Source organism: Balaenoptera ricei, chromosome 11, assembly GCF_028023285.1.
Source record: "Balaenoptera ricei isolate mBalRic1 chromosome 11, mBalRic1.hap2, whole genome shotgun sequence".
NCBI classification, from domain to species: Eukaryota; Metazoa; Chordata; class Mammalia; order Artiodactyla; family Balaenopteridae; genus Balaenoptera; species Balaenoptera ricei.
The window spans coordinates 62,489,400-62,504,658 of NC_082649.1; the positions used below are offsets into that span (position 1 = coordinate 62,489,400).

Consider the following 15,259-nt stretch of genomic DNA (forward strand, 5'->3'; position numbering starts at 1 on the left):
GAACACGGCAAGAGGGGATGAAAAGCACAAAATAACAGAGGGAAAAGAAGCAAGTCACACAAGATATGATTCCATTTATAGGAAGCTCAAAAACAAACTAAAGAATTCTTGATCATCTTACCCTTTCCAAAGGATCAAAGGAGAGAAGCTTGTGACTTCAGGAAGGAGCAGGGAGGGGAACATGAAGACTTTCTCAGATCTTGGTTGGCACCTTCCTACTTGGTAACCTGTGTAATGGCTATAGAGGCTTTAACTTGATCCTTATTCTCCAAGAATACCCAGGTATGTCTTTCATGATCATCTGCATGTATATTTTACTCTTTAAAATTATTTTTAAATTACATACAAAGGACAATGTGATGCATTGCTCTGCATCACAGCTCCAAGATTATCCCCTGCTGAGGACACCTGGGCCCAGAAACATCATCTCTTGCCCAGAGCCACACAATAGGAACGGGCTGAGGCAAGGGTTTCATCCCAGGCCTGTCCCATGAACTGAAATAAATGGACACAATTTTTAGAAACTGTTTATTTTCCATCAACCTATTTCCATTTTAAGAGTTTGTGGAAGAACAGTTTAAGACCACTCAGTGGTCGTTCCTACCCACTCAGTGGCCTGAGCAGTGGGAGCTGCAGACCAGTCTTCAGTGGCAGGCTGAGCACTCCAATCTTCTGTTGAGAAAATACCAAAAAAAAGAAAAGAAAGAAAAGAAAAGCCATCAGCCCCATTCCCATAGTATTTTTGTCACCCCACCACCAGCAGCAATCTGCCTTGCATTCCAACAGATACACATTTCAAAGGACAAAGTCAATAGACAGAACATTTCAAAAGCACCTTAAGTCAACCTGTCAAGTTATTAGCACAGCTATGGCACACCGAGACAAAAACCCTTTAATGCTAGTATGTGTGTTTGTATATGGGCGTGTATATACATATACATGTACACATACATACACTAAGTGCCCTACATACGAACCTTCAAGTTACGAACTTTCAAAGATGAGAAAGTGCATTCGCATGTCCAATCACGTAAGTTAATTCACATGTCTGCTGTACCCTGTCACGTGCCTGCATCCTCTACAAGTGGTTGTACTTTTGTGCACTGTACAGTACTGTATAGAGCACACAGTTACAGTATCTTTACTTCAAGCCCAGGATGTCCGGAAGCAAGTGTAAAAGCAGTGGTGATGTAGCTGGTACAGTACTACCGAGACATCACTGACTCGTTTTTTCAAGAGTAGACAAAACTGAATCCAGCAGGGAACCAGACCTGTGCCATCAAGGTCAGGCGTGAGTGAAATTACCCTCCATCTCCGATAGCTGACAACCTTTCAGCTCTACCATCTCCCTCCCACCTCCTCTCCCTCCTCCAGTCAGTAACACTTCTTGCCTATTCACTCGATGCCAGCCGCTGTATGCCAGCTGTTGTACTATAAGATTAAAAATGTTTTATTGTTTTTTGTGTGAAGTGTTATAAGCCTATTACAGTACAGTACTATATAGCCCATTGTGTTAGCTGGGTACCTAGGCTAACTGTGTTGGACTTACGAATGTGCTCTCAGAATGGAACTCGTTTGTATGTACGGGATTTACTGTATACGTATATGTAAAGTGTGCGTATATATGCATATTTATGCATGTATATATATATATATAAAGTATGCATATATATACACACACACATACATATATATGTTACATTGAAAACACAGTTCTAAACCACCAGCCTGATGCCCTTGGATCTTGATACATACCAGTGGGGAACTGCTGAATAGGCACAGAGGGCACCTGCACACCTTCGGACCAGTCTGCCACCTCAGGCTGAGCAGCAGTGAACTCAGGAGCTGGAGCGGTCCATTCACCCTGAAATTCCTCCTTGGTCACAGCCTTCTCAGCTGCTGCCTGCTCTTCCTTTTCAATCTGGTTTAGAAAAAAATTTTTTCGTTTATAGGGACTAACAGACTTTACTTCCAAGAGGCACAGACTAAAGTGTCCAATTTGTTCATGTTACCACAAGCCTTTGTGGAGGAAGCTCACCTCTTCAGGATCTCTGTAGAAGTAGAGATCAGGCATGACCTCCCACGGGTGTTCACGGGAGATGGTGCCGCGCATGCGCAGAACTTCCCGGGCAAGCATCCACCACATCAGACCCACTGAGTGAGCTCCCTGCAAGAGTGCCAGGTTATTATAAAGTGATACTCGGCGAACCCCAAACAGCAAGCACCTCCCATTCCATCTAACAGCTGGGTCCCTTGGTACCATGTGAACAGACATGTCTTAGTTTAAAAGTGCTTATAGTACAGCAGAAACTAACACAACATTGTAAAGCAACTACACTCCAATAAAAATAATAAAAGACTTTTTACTTATTTAACAAGATTATTCCATAACTCTGGTTCTCAACCTTGATGGCCACTGGAATGAATCATGGGGATTAATCAAGACTCCACTCTAGACAACAAAATGAATTACCTGGGGTCAGTGCCTGAACACTGGTAGGAGGAGAAAAAACCTCTTTGCCTGATTCTTTTGTGTAACCAGGGTTTTGTGACCAGTGACAAACCAGACTAATTGAACCATATGCAACCCACCTTTTTAGGATCTTACATCAGGATACATCAAGTTAGTCTGAAAACAGAAAGGCCAAGTAATGCCTGAGAGGTCCAGGAGTAAGAAATAATGGAGAAAAGCAGAAGAAAACACAGGCCATTTTTAAAATGTCTTTTCATCTCTCCTTAAAGCTTTCATATATTAAAACCATACATTTGTAGCAAGTATTACTATCAAACTCCACTCATTGGGCCAGAGACCCTTGGGATGTTAGCGAAAAACTTGCCCCTCATGTAGCACACTACCTACACTTGTGAGTTCATCGGCCAGTGGCCTCAACTCCAAGCTCTAACAATGTGCAGAGGAATGTCTGTCTCTAGAGCACTTATTCTCCAGCTCTAGTTTAGATCATAAAATTGTTACCTTGTTGTTGCACGGGATGGCAATGTCCACATACCGCAGAGGAGAGTCTGTGTTACACAGAGCAATGGTAGGCAGGTTAACGTAAGAGGCCTCTGTGAGAGGCTGGTGGTCAGCCCTGGGATCAGTAACCACCAGAAGTCTTGGCTCCCGGAAGGCTGCCTGGATCTGGTTAGTGAAGGTTCCAGGAGTGAAGCGGCCAGCAATAGGAGTGGCTCCAGTGGCAGCAGCAAACTTCAGCACAGCTCGCTAGAAGAATCAATATTAAAAGTTAACAGTGCTCCACAAGAACAGACACAAAAATCAATGGAACAGGACAGAAAGCCCAGAGATAAACCCACGCACATATGGTCACCTTATCTTTGATAAAGAAGGCAAGCATATACAGTGGAGAAAAGACAGCCTCTTCAATAAGTGGTGCTGGGAAAACTGGACAGGTACATGTAAAAGTATGAAATTAGAACACTCCCTAACACCATACACAAAAATAAACTCAAAATGGATTAAAGACCTAAATGTAAGGCCAGACACTATCAAACTCTTAGAGCAAAACATAGGAAGAACACTGTATGACATACATCACAGCAAGATCCTTTTTGACCCACCTCCTAGAGAAATGGAAATAAAAACAAAAATAAACAAATGGGACCTAATGAAACTTAAAAGCTTTTACACAGCAAAGGAAACCATAAACAAGACCAAAAGACAACCCTCAGAATGGGAGAAAATATTTGCAAATGAAGCAACTGACAAAGGATTAATCTCCAAAATTTACAAGCAGCTCATGCAGCTCAATAACAAAAAAACAACCCAATCCAAAAATGGGCAGAACACCTAAATAGACATTTCTCCAAAGAAGATATACAGAGATTGCCAACAAACACATGAAAGAATGCTCAACATCATTAATCATTAGAGAAATGCAAATCAAAACTACAATGAGATATCATCTCACACTGGTTAGAATGGCCATCATCAAAAAATCTAGGAACAATAATGCTGGAGAGGGTGTGGAGAAAAGGGAACACTCTTGCACTGTTGGTGGGAATGTAAACTGATACAGCCACTATGGAGAACAGTATGGAGGTTCCTTAACTAAAAATAGAACTACCATATGACCCAGCAATCCCACTACTGGGCATATACCCTGAGAAAACCATAATTCAAAAAGAGTCATGTACCAAAATGTTCATTGCAGCTCTATTTACGATAGCCAGGACATGGAAGCAACCTAAATGGCCATCATCAGATGAATGCATAAAGAAGATGTGGCACATATATACAATGGAATATTACTCAGCCATAAAAAGAAACGAAATGGAGTTATTTGTAGTGAGGTGGATGGAGTTAGAGTCTGTCATATAGAGTGAAGTAAGTCAGAAAGAGAAAAACAAATACAGTATGCTAACACATATATATGGAATCTAAGGGGGAAAAAAAAAGGTCATGAAGAACCTAGTGGCAAGACGGGAATAAAGACACAGACCTACTAGAGAATGGACTTGAGGATATGGGGAGGGGGAAGGATAAGCTGGGACGAAGTGAGAGAGTGGCATGGACATATATACACTACCAAATGTAAAATAGATAGCTAGTGGGAAGCAACCGCATAGCACAGGGAGATCAGTTCTGTGCTTTGTGACCACCTAGAGGGGTGGGATAGGGAGGGTGGGAGGGAGATGCAAGAGGGAGGGGATATGGGGATGTATGTATAACTGATTCACTTTGTTATAAAGCAGAAACTAACACACTATTGTAAAGCAATTATACTCCAATAAAGATGTTAAAAAAAAAAAAAAAGTTAACAGTGCTCCAGAGATGGTGCCATCTTGCAGAATTGCAGGAGTTCTGCAATTATAAATGGGTCAACACCAAGTTCTGTAATCACATGGAGCAGCCTATCTAGTCAGAACCTCCCGAAATCCCTTACTCAAAAATGAAACCATCAAACACTCAAAACATCCAGTAATTCTTCTATATCCTTCACTTATTACATGAAAAATACTTACAAAATTAGAGCCAAAAACCACGCCAAGCACAGCGCCACCCCTAGGCCGGCTGCTGCGGATGCTCCTCCCTCAGGTATCTGAGCCTCACCACTCCCTCACTTTGTGGGTTCCAGAGCCAGCCAGCCTGCTTCAAGTACCAAGTAGGTCACTTACGAGTCACTGGGGCAAGTTACGCACGTGCCTCCAAGTTCCTCATAGAATTGTAAAACTTACATGAACCGACACACACCACGCAGAACAGTGCCCGGCACCCAGTAAGCACTTCTGTACGGGTCAGATTTTCACAGCCAACCTGTACGGAGCAGGAGTACACCCACCTTTCTTATCCTCTAACTTCCCCCTACAGAAAGCTTATTTCCTTCATCCCTTCAAAAATAGACTGCTTTTCTGCTATATTCCAAGCACTCAGCAAGCACTGCCTGGACCAATCTACATACTCAGTAAATTTTCACTGAGGGAAGCACGGAGTGGTCACTAAGTTCATTCTACAGCAGTAATTAAAACTGTCAACCATACATCAAACCACAGAGGTCCAGTCATAAGCCAGCCTCTGGGGCAATAACCCCGTTAACATACATCTGCAGGGGGTTCCCATCAGGATAGTGGAGTAGAATGACGTGGAACTCACCTCCTCCCACAACTATGTCAAAAATACATCTACAAATGGAACAACTGTCACAGAACACCTACTGAACACTAGCAGAAGACTTCAAACACCTGAAAGGACAAGAAAGATCTCCACGTAACTGGGTTGGACAAAAGGAAAAAAAAGAGGAAGCAGGATGGGACCTGTGCCCCGGGAGGGAGGTGAAGAAGAGGAAAGGCTCCCACACGCTGGGAAGCCCCCTCAACGGTGGGGAGATCAACTGGGACAGAAAGGGAGCTTCTAAGGCTCAGAGGAGAGCACAACAACTGGCTTGTAGTAGGCGTAACAGAGAGAGACCTGCACGCCCCAGCCTGAGATGCGTGTCCATTAGTACAGGTGGGCGCTGGGTGCTGGTTTAGAGGACAGACCCAGAAAGATGACTGGTGTTGGTTGTGCAGACAGCCTGAAGGGGCTGGAGAGTGGCACAGCCGCAACCAGGAGTGTTCGTGGAAAAAGGCCGGGTCCACCACAGAAGGGAAGCGCCACTGTTAAGTGGCACGCGAAAGGAGAAGTGGGGTCGCCATTGCAGCCTCCTTCTCCACTCACCAGCCCCAGCGCCAACAGCCGGCTCAGTGGACCCAGGAGCAGACGCCAGCAAGTTGCCCAGGAACAGAGGCAGGGCTGAAACTACAGCTGAGCCCCAGGGGCCACGCAACTTTGGAAGCAGGCTGAAATCTCTCCCCACAGCTGCATGAGCTGTGGATTTACACATCTGCCACCAGCTTTGTAAACTCAGCTCCTGCAGGACATCCAAATGGACGAGTGCTCCTGCAACTGGGATGGGTCTTGCCTAAGCACCTGTGGGCTTTGTGGGCACGGGCACACGGGGGCTGGGCCAGGGTCTGAGCTGCCTCCATAGCTCCTACAGGGGGTCCAGGTGTGCGACTACTGCTGTCCTGGCACCTGACTTCAGTGGATCTGCGCGGGTGGCCTTGTAAAAACAACATCTGAAGGACACCAGGGCTGACTGCCAGCATTCCCCGGGTTATGATGGGGCCGAGGGCAGTGCCAACAGCACAACGGTGACAGGTGGCACCACAAAGCACACTCGCTGGTGAACAGCTCCAGCAGAGAAAGACGCAGTGGCTCCTCTCCCAGTGGAAACGCTCCAATCCAGCCTACCTTATGCTGCAGCTCAGCTCTGGGGGCTTCTACTCTATAACAACAACTAGGGAGTATACCCTGCCCCTGACGGGGTAGTGACAACCACAGAGTAAACAACATCCAGTGCAGGCTCTACTCACCACACCAGTCACACCTCCTGTCAAGGGGATGATGGCCACCATACACTGAGGAAAGAGGCAGCGGGCATCCACAGTAAAAACAGCCCTTGCACCAAAAATGTTAAACCCAAAGAGGCTATACAGTGACATTCCCACATAAAGACAGCCCTCCAAGGGACTTCCCTGGTAGCACAGTGGTTAAGAATCCACCTTCCAATGCAGGGGACACAGGTTCAATCCCTGCTGAGGGAACTAGATCGATCCCACATGCATGCTGTAACTAAGAGTTCTCATGCCACAACTAAGACCAAGAGCAACCAAAATAAAATAAGTTAAAAAAAAAAAAAAAAAAAAAGCCCTCCAACACCACAGCAGATAACTGTTTCTCAACTCATAGAGCAAGAGAAATATAAGTAAAATGGAGACAGAGGAACCACTCCCAATTAAAAGATCAAGAGAATTCCCCTGAAAAAACAAACAACGAAAAAGACCTCTGAGTCTAATAGACATCAAGTTAAAAAAGGAAATAATGAAATACTGAACGAATTGAGAAAGACTATCAACAGAAATGCAGATTACTGTGAAAAGGAACTAGAAATTATTAAGAAGAACCAAGAAAAATCAGAAAATTCATTTGCAGGGACAAAAGCTGAACTAAAGGCAATGAATAGCAGAATGAATAATGTAGAAGAACATTATCTGGAAGACAGTGATCTATCTTCAGAAGAAAGTGATTTGAAAGATAGAATAATGGAAATCACCCAATCAGAACAGCAGACAGAAAACCAAATGAAAAATGAAAGCAATATAAGGGACCTATGTGATAACATAAAGCATGCCAATCTACACATAATAGGGAATCCCAGAAGGAGAAGAGAAAGGGGATTGAAAATGTATTTGAAGAAATTATGGCTGAACACTTCCCAAACCTAAAGAAGAAAACTGATATCCAGGTACAGGAAGCACAGAGCATCCCAAACAAGATAAACCAAAACAGACCTACACCAAGATGTAATTAAAATGCCCCTGCCCCCCAAAAGGATTCTAAAGACAGCAAGAGAAAAACAAAGAGTTAATTACAAGGGAACCCCTATAAGGCTTTCAGCTGATTGTAGGCCATAAGGGAGTGGCAACATATATTCGAAGTCCTGAAAGGGAAAAATCTGCAGCTCTACCCAGCAAGATTATCATTTGGAATAGGAGAATTTCCTCAGACAGGCAAAAACTTAAAGAATACAGCAATACCTAACCTACCCTAAAGGAAATACTGAGAGGTCTTCTCTAAATAGAAAAGAAGAATCTATAGGAAAGGGAAAAAAAAAAAAAAAATCACAGTTGGAAAGTAAATCACTTAAATAAGCCAGTAAACAGATTTTAAAAAGAAATCAAAAAATTTCTCTTAAAGCGATGATAACCACTTAAAGCAAAAGGATAAACATGAAGATGTAAAAGAGGACATCAAAATCACAAAATGTGGGGGATGAAAGAAAATGTAGATTTTTTTTTCTTCTAGAAAGTGAGCCTGTATGACTACCAGTCTAAAGTCAAGTTGATATAGGAAGGGGTTAACATATTTGAAAAACAGGGTAACCACAAATCAAAAACACAATAGATTCACAAAAACCAAGAAGAAAACAAAAGCACAATACAAAAGAAAATCATCAAACCACAAAAGGAAAAACAAAAAGAGACAAAGAAGAAATATAAAGCCAACAGGAAAACAATGTTTAAAATAGCAATAAAATTACCTTAAATGTCAACGGACTAAATGTTCCATCAAAAGACAGAACATCGGATTAGATTAAAAAAAAGAAGCCTACAATATGCTGCCTACAAGAGACACACTTTAGGGCAAATGACACACGTAGACTGCAAATGAGGAGATGGAAAAAGATATTGCATGCAAACGGAAATGACAAGAAAGTGCGGGTCGTAATACTCATCAGACAAAACAGACTAAAAAAGATAATATGGTAAAAGGATCAATAAAAGGAGAGGACACTATACTCATCAACATGTACCCAAATACATAAAACAAATATAGACATAAAGGGAGAAACTGACAGGAATACACTAATAACAGGAGACTTTAACACCCTACTCATACCAACGGACATATCTGGGAGAGAAAAAATCAATAGGCAACAGAGATCCTGAATGATACAACAGACTTAAGACATTTTCAGGACATTAGAGCCAAAAAAGCAGAATATACATTCTTTTCAAGTGCACACGGAACATTCTCTGAGATTGACCACATACTAGGGCTAAGACATTTTCAGGACATTAGAGCCAAAAAAGCAGAATATACATTCTTTTCAAGTGCACATGGAACATTCTCTGAGATTGACCACATACTAGGGCACAAAATAAGCCTCAACAAATTTAAAAGCATAGACGTTATTCCAAGCATCTTTTCTGACCACAACTGCATGAAACTAGAATCAACCACCGAAAAAGAAACAAGAAAAAAACAACTGCATGGGAGACTAAACAACATGCTACTAAGAAACCAGTGGGTCAACAATGGAATCCAAGAAATTAAAAAATACCTTGAGGCAAATGACAATGAAAACACAAAATCTACGGGATACAGCAAAAGCAGTTCTTAGAGGTAAGTTCACAGCGATACAGGCCTTTAAGAAACCAGAAAAATCTCAAACAAGTCAGCAGAAGGAAGAAGATGATAAAGATATGGAAGGAGGGACTTCTCTGGTGGTGCAGTGGTTAAGACTCACGCTCCCAGTGCAGGGGGCCAGAGTTTGATCCCTGGTCAGGGAACTAGATCCCACATGCATGCCACAACTAAGGAGCCCGTGAGCCACAACTAAGACCCAGCATGACCAAATAAATAAATATTAAAAAAAAAAAAGATCAGAGAGGAAATAAACAAAATAGAGATTAAAATAAAACCAAAATCTGGTTCTTTAAAAGGATAAACAAAATCGACAAACCTCTGGCCAGGATCACCAAGAAGAGAGAAGACCCAAATAAGAAAGGAGAAACCACAACTGATACCATTACAAACAATTATATGCCAACAAAAAAACATTATGAACAATTATATGCCAACAAACTCGACAAACTAGAAGAAACGTACATCCTTCTAGAAACATAAAGCCCACCGAAACTAAATCAAGAAATAGACAACTTGAACAGCCCGATTACTAGAAATGAAACAGAATCTGTAATTAAAAAGCTCCCTTCAAACAAAAGTCCAGGACCAGATGGATTCATAGGCGAATTCTACCAAATATACAAAGAACTGGGAGAAAACATTTGCAAATGATGTGACCAACAAGGGCTTAATTTCCAAAATATGCCAACAGCTCATACATTTCAATAACAAAAAAACAAACAACTGAACTGGGCAGAAGACCTAAATAGACATTTTTGCAAAGAACTACAGATGGCCAATAGGCACATGGAAAGATGCTCAACATTGTTAATTATTAGAGAAATTCAAATCACTACTACAATGAGGTACCACCTCACACTGGTCAGAAAGGCCATCATGAAAAAGTCTACAAATAATAAATGCTGGAGAAGGTAAGGAGAAAAAAGAACCCTCTAATCCTGCTAGTGGGAATGTAAACTAGTGCAGCCACTACGGAAAACAGTATGGAGGTTCCTCAAAAAACTAGAGTTGCCGTATGACCCAGCAGTTCCACTCCTGTGCATATACCCAGACAAAACCGTAATTCGAAGATTCAGGCACCCGAATGTTCACAGAAGCACTATTTACAATAGCCAAGACATGGAAACAACTGAAATGTCCATAGACAGATGAATGGATAAAGACGATGTGGCGTGTATAACAGCGGAATACTACTCAGCCATTAAAAAGAATGAAATAATGCCATTTGTAGCAACATGGATGGACCTAGAGATTATCACACTAAGTCAAGTAAGATAGAGAAAGACAAATATCGTATGACTTCACTTATACGTGGAATTTAAAATACAACACAAATGAACATATCCATGAAAGAGAAAAATAGACTAGTAGTTGCCAAGGGGGATAAGGGATGGGGGAGGGAAGGATTGGGAGTCTGGGATTAGCAGACGCAAACTATGCTATATAGGATGGAAAAACAAGGCCTTACTGTATAGCACAGCGAACTATATTCAATATCCTGTGATAAACCATAATGGAAAAGAATATGAAAAAGAATATATGTATATGTAACTGAGTCACTTTGCTGTACAGCATAAATTAACACAACACTGTAAATCAAATACTATACAATGAATATTTTTTTAAAAATGAAATTCAAAAAGAGCATCTTACTATCAATACATAATTTAAACACTGTCAAAATCCAAGTCAAATTTTTAAAAATTAGAAACAGGGTGAATGAAATCCTTTTAAGAGCTTTAATGCTTTTATAAAGCATGTTTTAAAAAAATCCATTAGTTTTCTCAGCAGAAAAAGGAAATAATTATCAAGATAGAAATGGGACAAAAAAGACTAAAGTTTTACCTTACTTGCCATTAAAAAATATTAAGCTATTTTTTATTCATTTAAGTTGGCAAAGATTATTACTCTTGCTTATGAGACAAAGACTGGGGGTACCCTACCCTCATAAGACCTTCCTGAAATATTCTGAAGTTGGCATTTAATTTTTTTTAACCCAGTATTTCATCATTTTAAATATAAAAAGCTCACTGCAGAAAAATGTGGTGAGCCACTTTAATAGGGTCATTTCTCGATATTTAGTGGCACAAGAAAACACACAATGACATGAAAACATGAACCTTGACATACTGTCAGATGCAAAGTGATAAATATACCGAAATGGTTGAATTTTGGCAATTCCTCTGACTCAGGGCAATTTCAAATGATTTCTGAACAGTGAAATTACGGGTTTTTTTTTTCGTATGCTTTTCTACACATCCCAAAACATCTTTAGGTTTTATAAGAAAAACCAAGCATATTGTTCCACAAACCTGGCCAGTATTCCTGGAGGATATGACACTGACATCAGCTGGGTTTTCAATGGCAACAATGGCACGAGCTGCCAACAGAAGCTTCTCCCAGGTTCTCTTCAGATTTATGATGTAGATGCCTAGACACAAGGTTTTGTTAACACCTAGCCAAGCTTTAAAAGTTAACATTCTTCTAAAAAGCTGAATGCATGTGGCAGCGAGTACTATCAAACTCCAGTCATAGAGGCAAGCTCTACTGGTGTTAGCGAAAATCCTGCCGTTAATATAGCACACTTCCGACACTCAGAAGTTCTTTGGCCAAGACTGGCCTCCACTCTGAGCTTTAATAGTGTGCACCCTGATTCAGTAGGCAAAGTGCACCTTCTCCCTACTCTTCCCCTGTACTAACCCGCCCTCAGGCCCCCCATGCAGAATCCAACAAGCTCTTACCTACTTGTGGCCTCTTACCACTCTTTTCCTCTTATCTTCTGCCTTGATGTCAGATTCATCCCAAACTCCTTTAAACCCTGCCACTCACACACATAATTCCTTCAGTGGTTCTAAGCTGAAGAGCTTAATGCCTTCCATATTCTCATCACAACCTACATTCCCTTTTCTGATACATTCAAGCAAGCCAAATTCCCATCTGTGGCTTTTTCTCTCAGAATTCAGCTTTACAAACCTGTATCAGTAGCTACAAAATGTAAGGCACTATGGGAAATAAGTTATTAGGAACCAAGCTAACGAACTTCCTCTTTATGTTTACATCATGCTTCTTCATGGCCCAACCCAGGTCACATAACCTAGCAATAGCCACTCTTCCACTGGAGTCCAGAAACCTTTCCTTCCAAAAAACACCAGAGCACTTTTACTCAGTTTTAAAGCTTCTTACCCATCTAAAGATCTAGTTTCATCTGTTACTTCGTGAGAGCCCTCCAAGGCTGATATTTTAGAAGTCACTTTACTCAGCACTACCCATCACAACAGTAGCATCAAAATTTGTCCTTATAGCTGGGATGACCAAGAAAAAGAACCCTAAAGCAATGACTGACCATCACTTTTCCTTTTGTAGATGTACTGTTCCATTTGGAAGTCAAGGTTGGTGCCACCTAAATGGGTTCCTGCTGCAAGGAATTTGAGGACATCCTCCTCCTTCATTTGCAGGACATCAAGGGCTCCGGACATTGTGAAAGTTTCCCTTTAAGTTACGATGGGAATCTGAAAAACAATAGTTAACAAAAGTCCTTTACACTCCAGTGACAAGTGGGATGAGGTAACGGGTGCATTCTAACTCCTCTTGAGAGTCCAATGACTCAATGTTTAAATCTAACCATCTTGACAGATGAACGGATAAAGATGTTGTACATATATACAATGGACTACTACTCAGCCATAAAAAAGAAAGAATGCCATTTGTAGCAACATGGATTCAACTAGAGATTATCATACTAAGTAAGTCAGAAAGAGAAAGACAAATACCATGTATCACTTACATGTGGAATCTAAAACATGACACAAATGAACCTATCTATGAAACAAACAGAACAGACAGACTTGGTGGTTGTCAAGGGGGAGGGGTGGAGTGGGAGGTTGGGATTAGCAGATGTAAACTTTCATATACAGAATGAATAAACATGGTGCTCTTCTATAGCAGAGAACTATATTCAACACCCTATGATAAACCATAATGGAAAAGAATGTTAAAGACGAATGTGTATTTATGTATAACCTAATCATTTTGCTGTACAGCAGAAATTAACACATTGTAAATCAACTATACTTCAATAAAAAATATTGATAAACTTGAAACAAACAATCTAACCACAGACCACACCTCCTCGTGTCAGGCATTGGGCTTAGTCTAGTGGGATGAGACACATGAACACCTTGTAAAATATGCCACACCTTGTAAAACTGCTGGAAATCCTGCTAAAGAGTGTTATGGAGATGGACAAAACACCCAGATAATCAAACTAAACAAAAATAGTGAACTGAGACTTAATACTTCTCAAGGTACGCAGGACTTAGACGAGGAAGAGCAGCCATGTTCGAGACTATTCTAAAGGTGAGCAAAGGTGGTGAAGTTTATTTTCAATCCAACTGAAGCCGGGAGCTTTGGCATTACTTCTCCCTGTGATTACAACTAGTTTTCCTCAAAATCAGGCAGGAAAGACAGGGCTGGACCCAAGAGCAGCCTCCTCAAACAGACATTAGGCAAAAGGCAAAAAACCACCTCCTTGTTTTGCACTTAATGAGACCATGAAGCATGGAGGAATGGCGTCAGCAACAAGAACGTAAATTAGACTTTGATTAAACTCTGTGACACCTTAAGAGGGAACCCGGACCATAAAACCCAGAGAGCTTGGCCGAGCCCACAGGCTGCAGGTGACTGCTGTACAACCTCACACGCCTGGCACTCGACCAGCAAGGGAAAATGGCTCTTAGAGCGCAGGTGCGGTGGCTTCTGGAGGCGGACGGGAAAGAGCAAAACCTAATGTAACCAGGTGGAATCAAAATCCCACTCCGATTCTCCCAACAATGAGTATTCCGCCCCTAAACAAAGAAATATGCGCCCATTCAAGGAATTAAAGTGAAATAAAAGGCGTAGTGGGGGGAGGGTCAGAAAAACCCCTCGGTGCGCTCCTCACTCGTGAGGACGCCCGCATTCTTCTCCGAGTGCGTACTTTCGCTTCTGCCCCTTCATAAATTGCTTCTTTGTTTCTCTCTACACCTCAGTCTCTGTGTCCTTTTTTATAATTAAAAAAATTTCTTTTCTTTAAACACCGCGAGGCATGCGGGATCTTAAGTTCCCCGACTTGGTATCGAACCCGGGGCCCCTACAGTGTAACAGCGGAGTCTTAACCACTGGACCGCCGGGGAAGTCCCTGTATGTGTCTTTCTTTGCATCCTCTGTCCCCAGAAGATTTCCTTTGGACAGGTAGAATAATAACCTGGACCTTTAGTTTAGCCTGTCCGGCATCAAAAACCTCGCCAAGAACCTTAACTCTTGAACGGAATACCACGAGCGGGGAAAACATACCAACCCAACCAGCTGGAGAAAACTGGAGCCTAGGTCTCTGGGCTTACCGCCGAGTGTCGGGACCCGAAGCGACGGTAGCGCGCTGCGCAGGCCGGTCTCTCCGCACCCCCAGCCACCCGCACCTCAACTCTGGTCCTCCGTGGCTGGAGCGAGACCTCCGCCGGCTCCCACGGCCTTGTGGGAACGCGCGGGCCCGAGCCCGGCCACGTGCAGGACGCCAGATCCGAGGGGGAGCGCGCCGAGCCGAAGACAGACACGCTCCGCCTGCGGGCTTCCACCCAGGTGCTCGCACCACTCTTCGCGGCAGGAAGCTCGTCCTGGTGGCCCTGGGGTACGCCCGGACGCCACCTGCTACTCACCCAGAACAAAGCCGTATGGACCCTTATCTGGCGCAGAAAGAACGCGCGCGCGGAAATGACGTCCTTATATAGTCCGCCTCCA

At 42.4% G+C, this 15,259-nt stretch overlaps 1 protein-coding gene and 2 non-coding genes across 4 annotated transcripts; all 3 read right to left on the reverse strand.

The window, feature by feature from the left end:
* Positions 1–514: 514 nt before the first annotated feature.
* RPSA (ribosomal protein SA) lies at positions 515–15,259 on the reverse strand. 2 transcript variants are annotated; one of them, XM_059939383.1, is made up of 7 exons: positions 15,178–15,259; positions 12,831–12,996; positions 11,800–11,918; positions 2,975–3,220; positions 2,039–2,167; positions 1,756–1,921; positions 515–672 (listed from the first exon to the last, which is right to left on the reverse strand). In XM_059939383.1, exons 2-7 carry the CDS (start codon positions 12,961–12,963, stop codon positions 578–580), a joined length of 888 nt encoding a protein of 295 aa, XP_059795366.1. In that variant the 5' UTR covers positions 12,964–12,996; positions 15,178–15,259; the 3' UTR covers positions 515–577. The 2 variants fall into 2 exon arrangements, with proteins under 2 accessions (XP_059795366.1, XP_059795367.1); XM_059939384.1 differs by lacking the exon at positions 15,178–15,259 and adding an exon at positions 14,866–15,161.
* Positions 2,765–2,914, reverse strand: LOC132375481 (small nucleolar RNA SNORA62/SNORA6 family). The gene has a single exon (XR_009506031.1). It is a non-coding gene; the product is annotated as a small nucleolar RNA SNORA62/SNORA6 family (small nucleolar RNA).
* LOC132375482 (small nucleolar RNA SNORA62/SNORA6 family) lies at positions 11,986–12,136 on the reverse strand. Its single transcript, XR_009506032.1, has one exon. It is a non-coding gene; the product is annotated as a small nucleolar RNA SNORA62/SNORA6 family (small nucleolar RNA).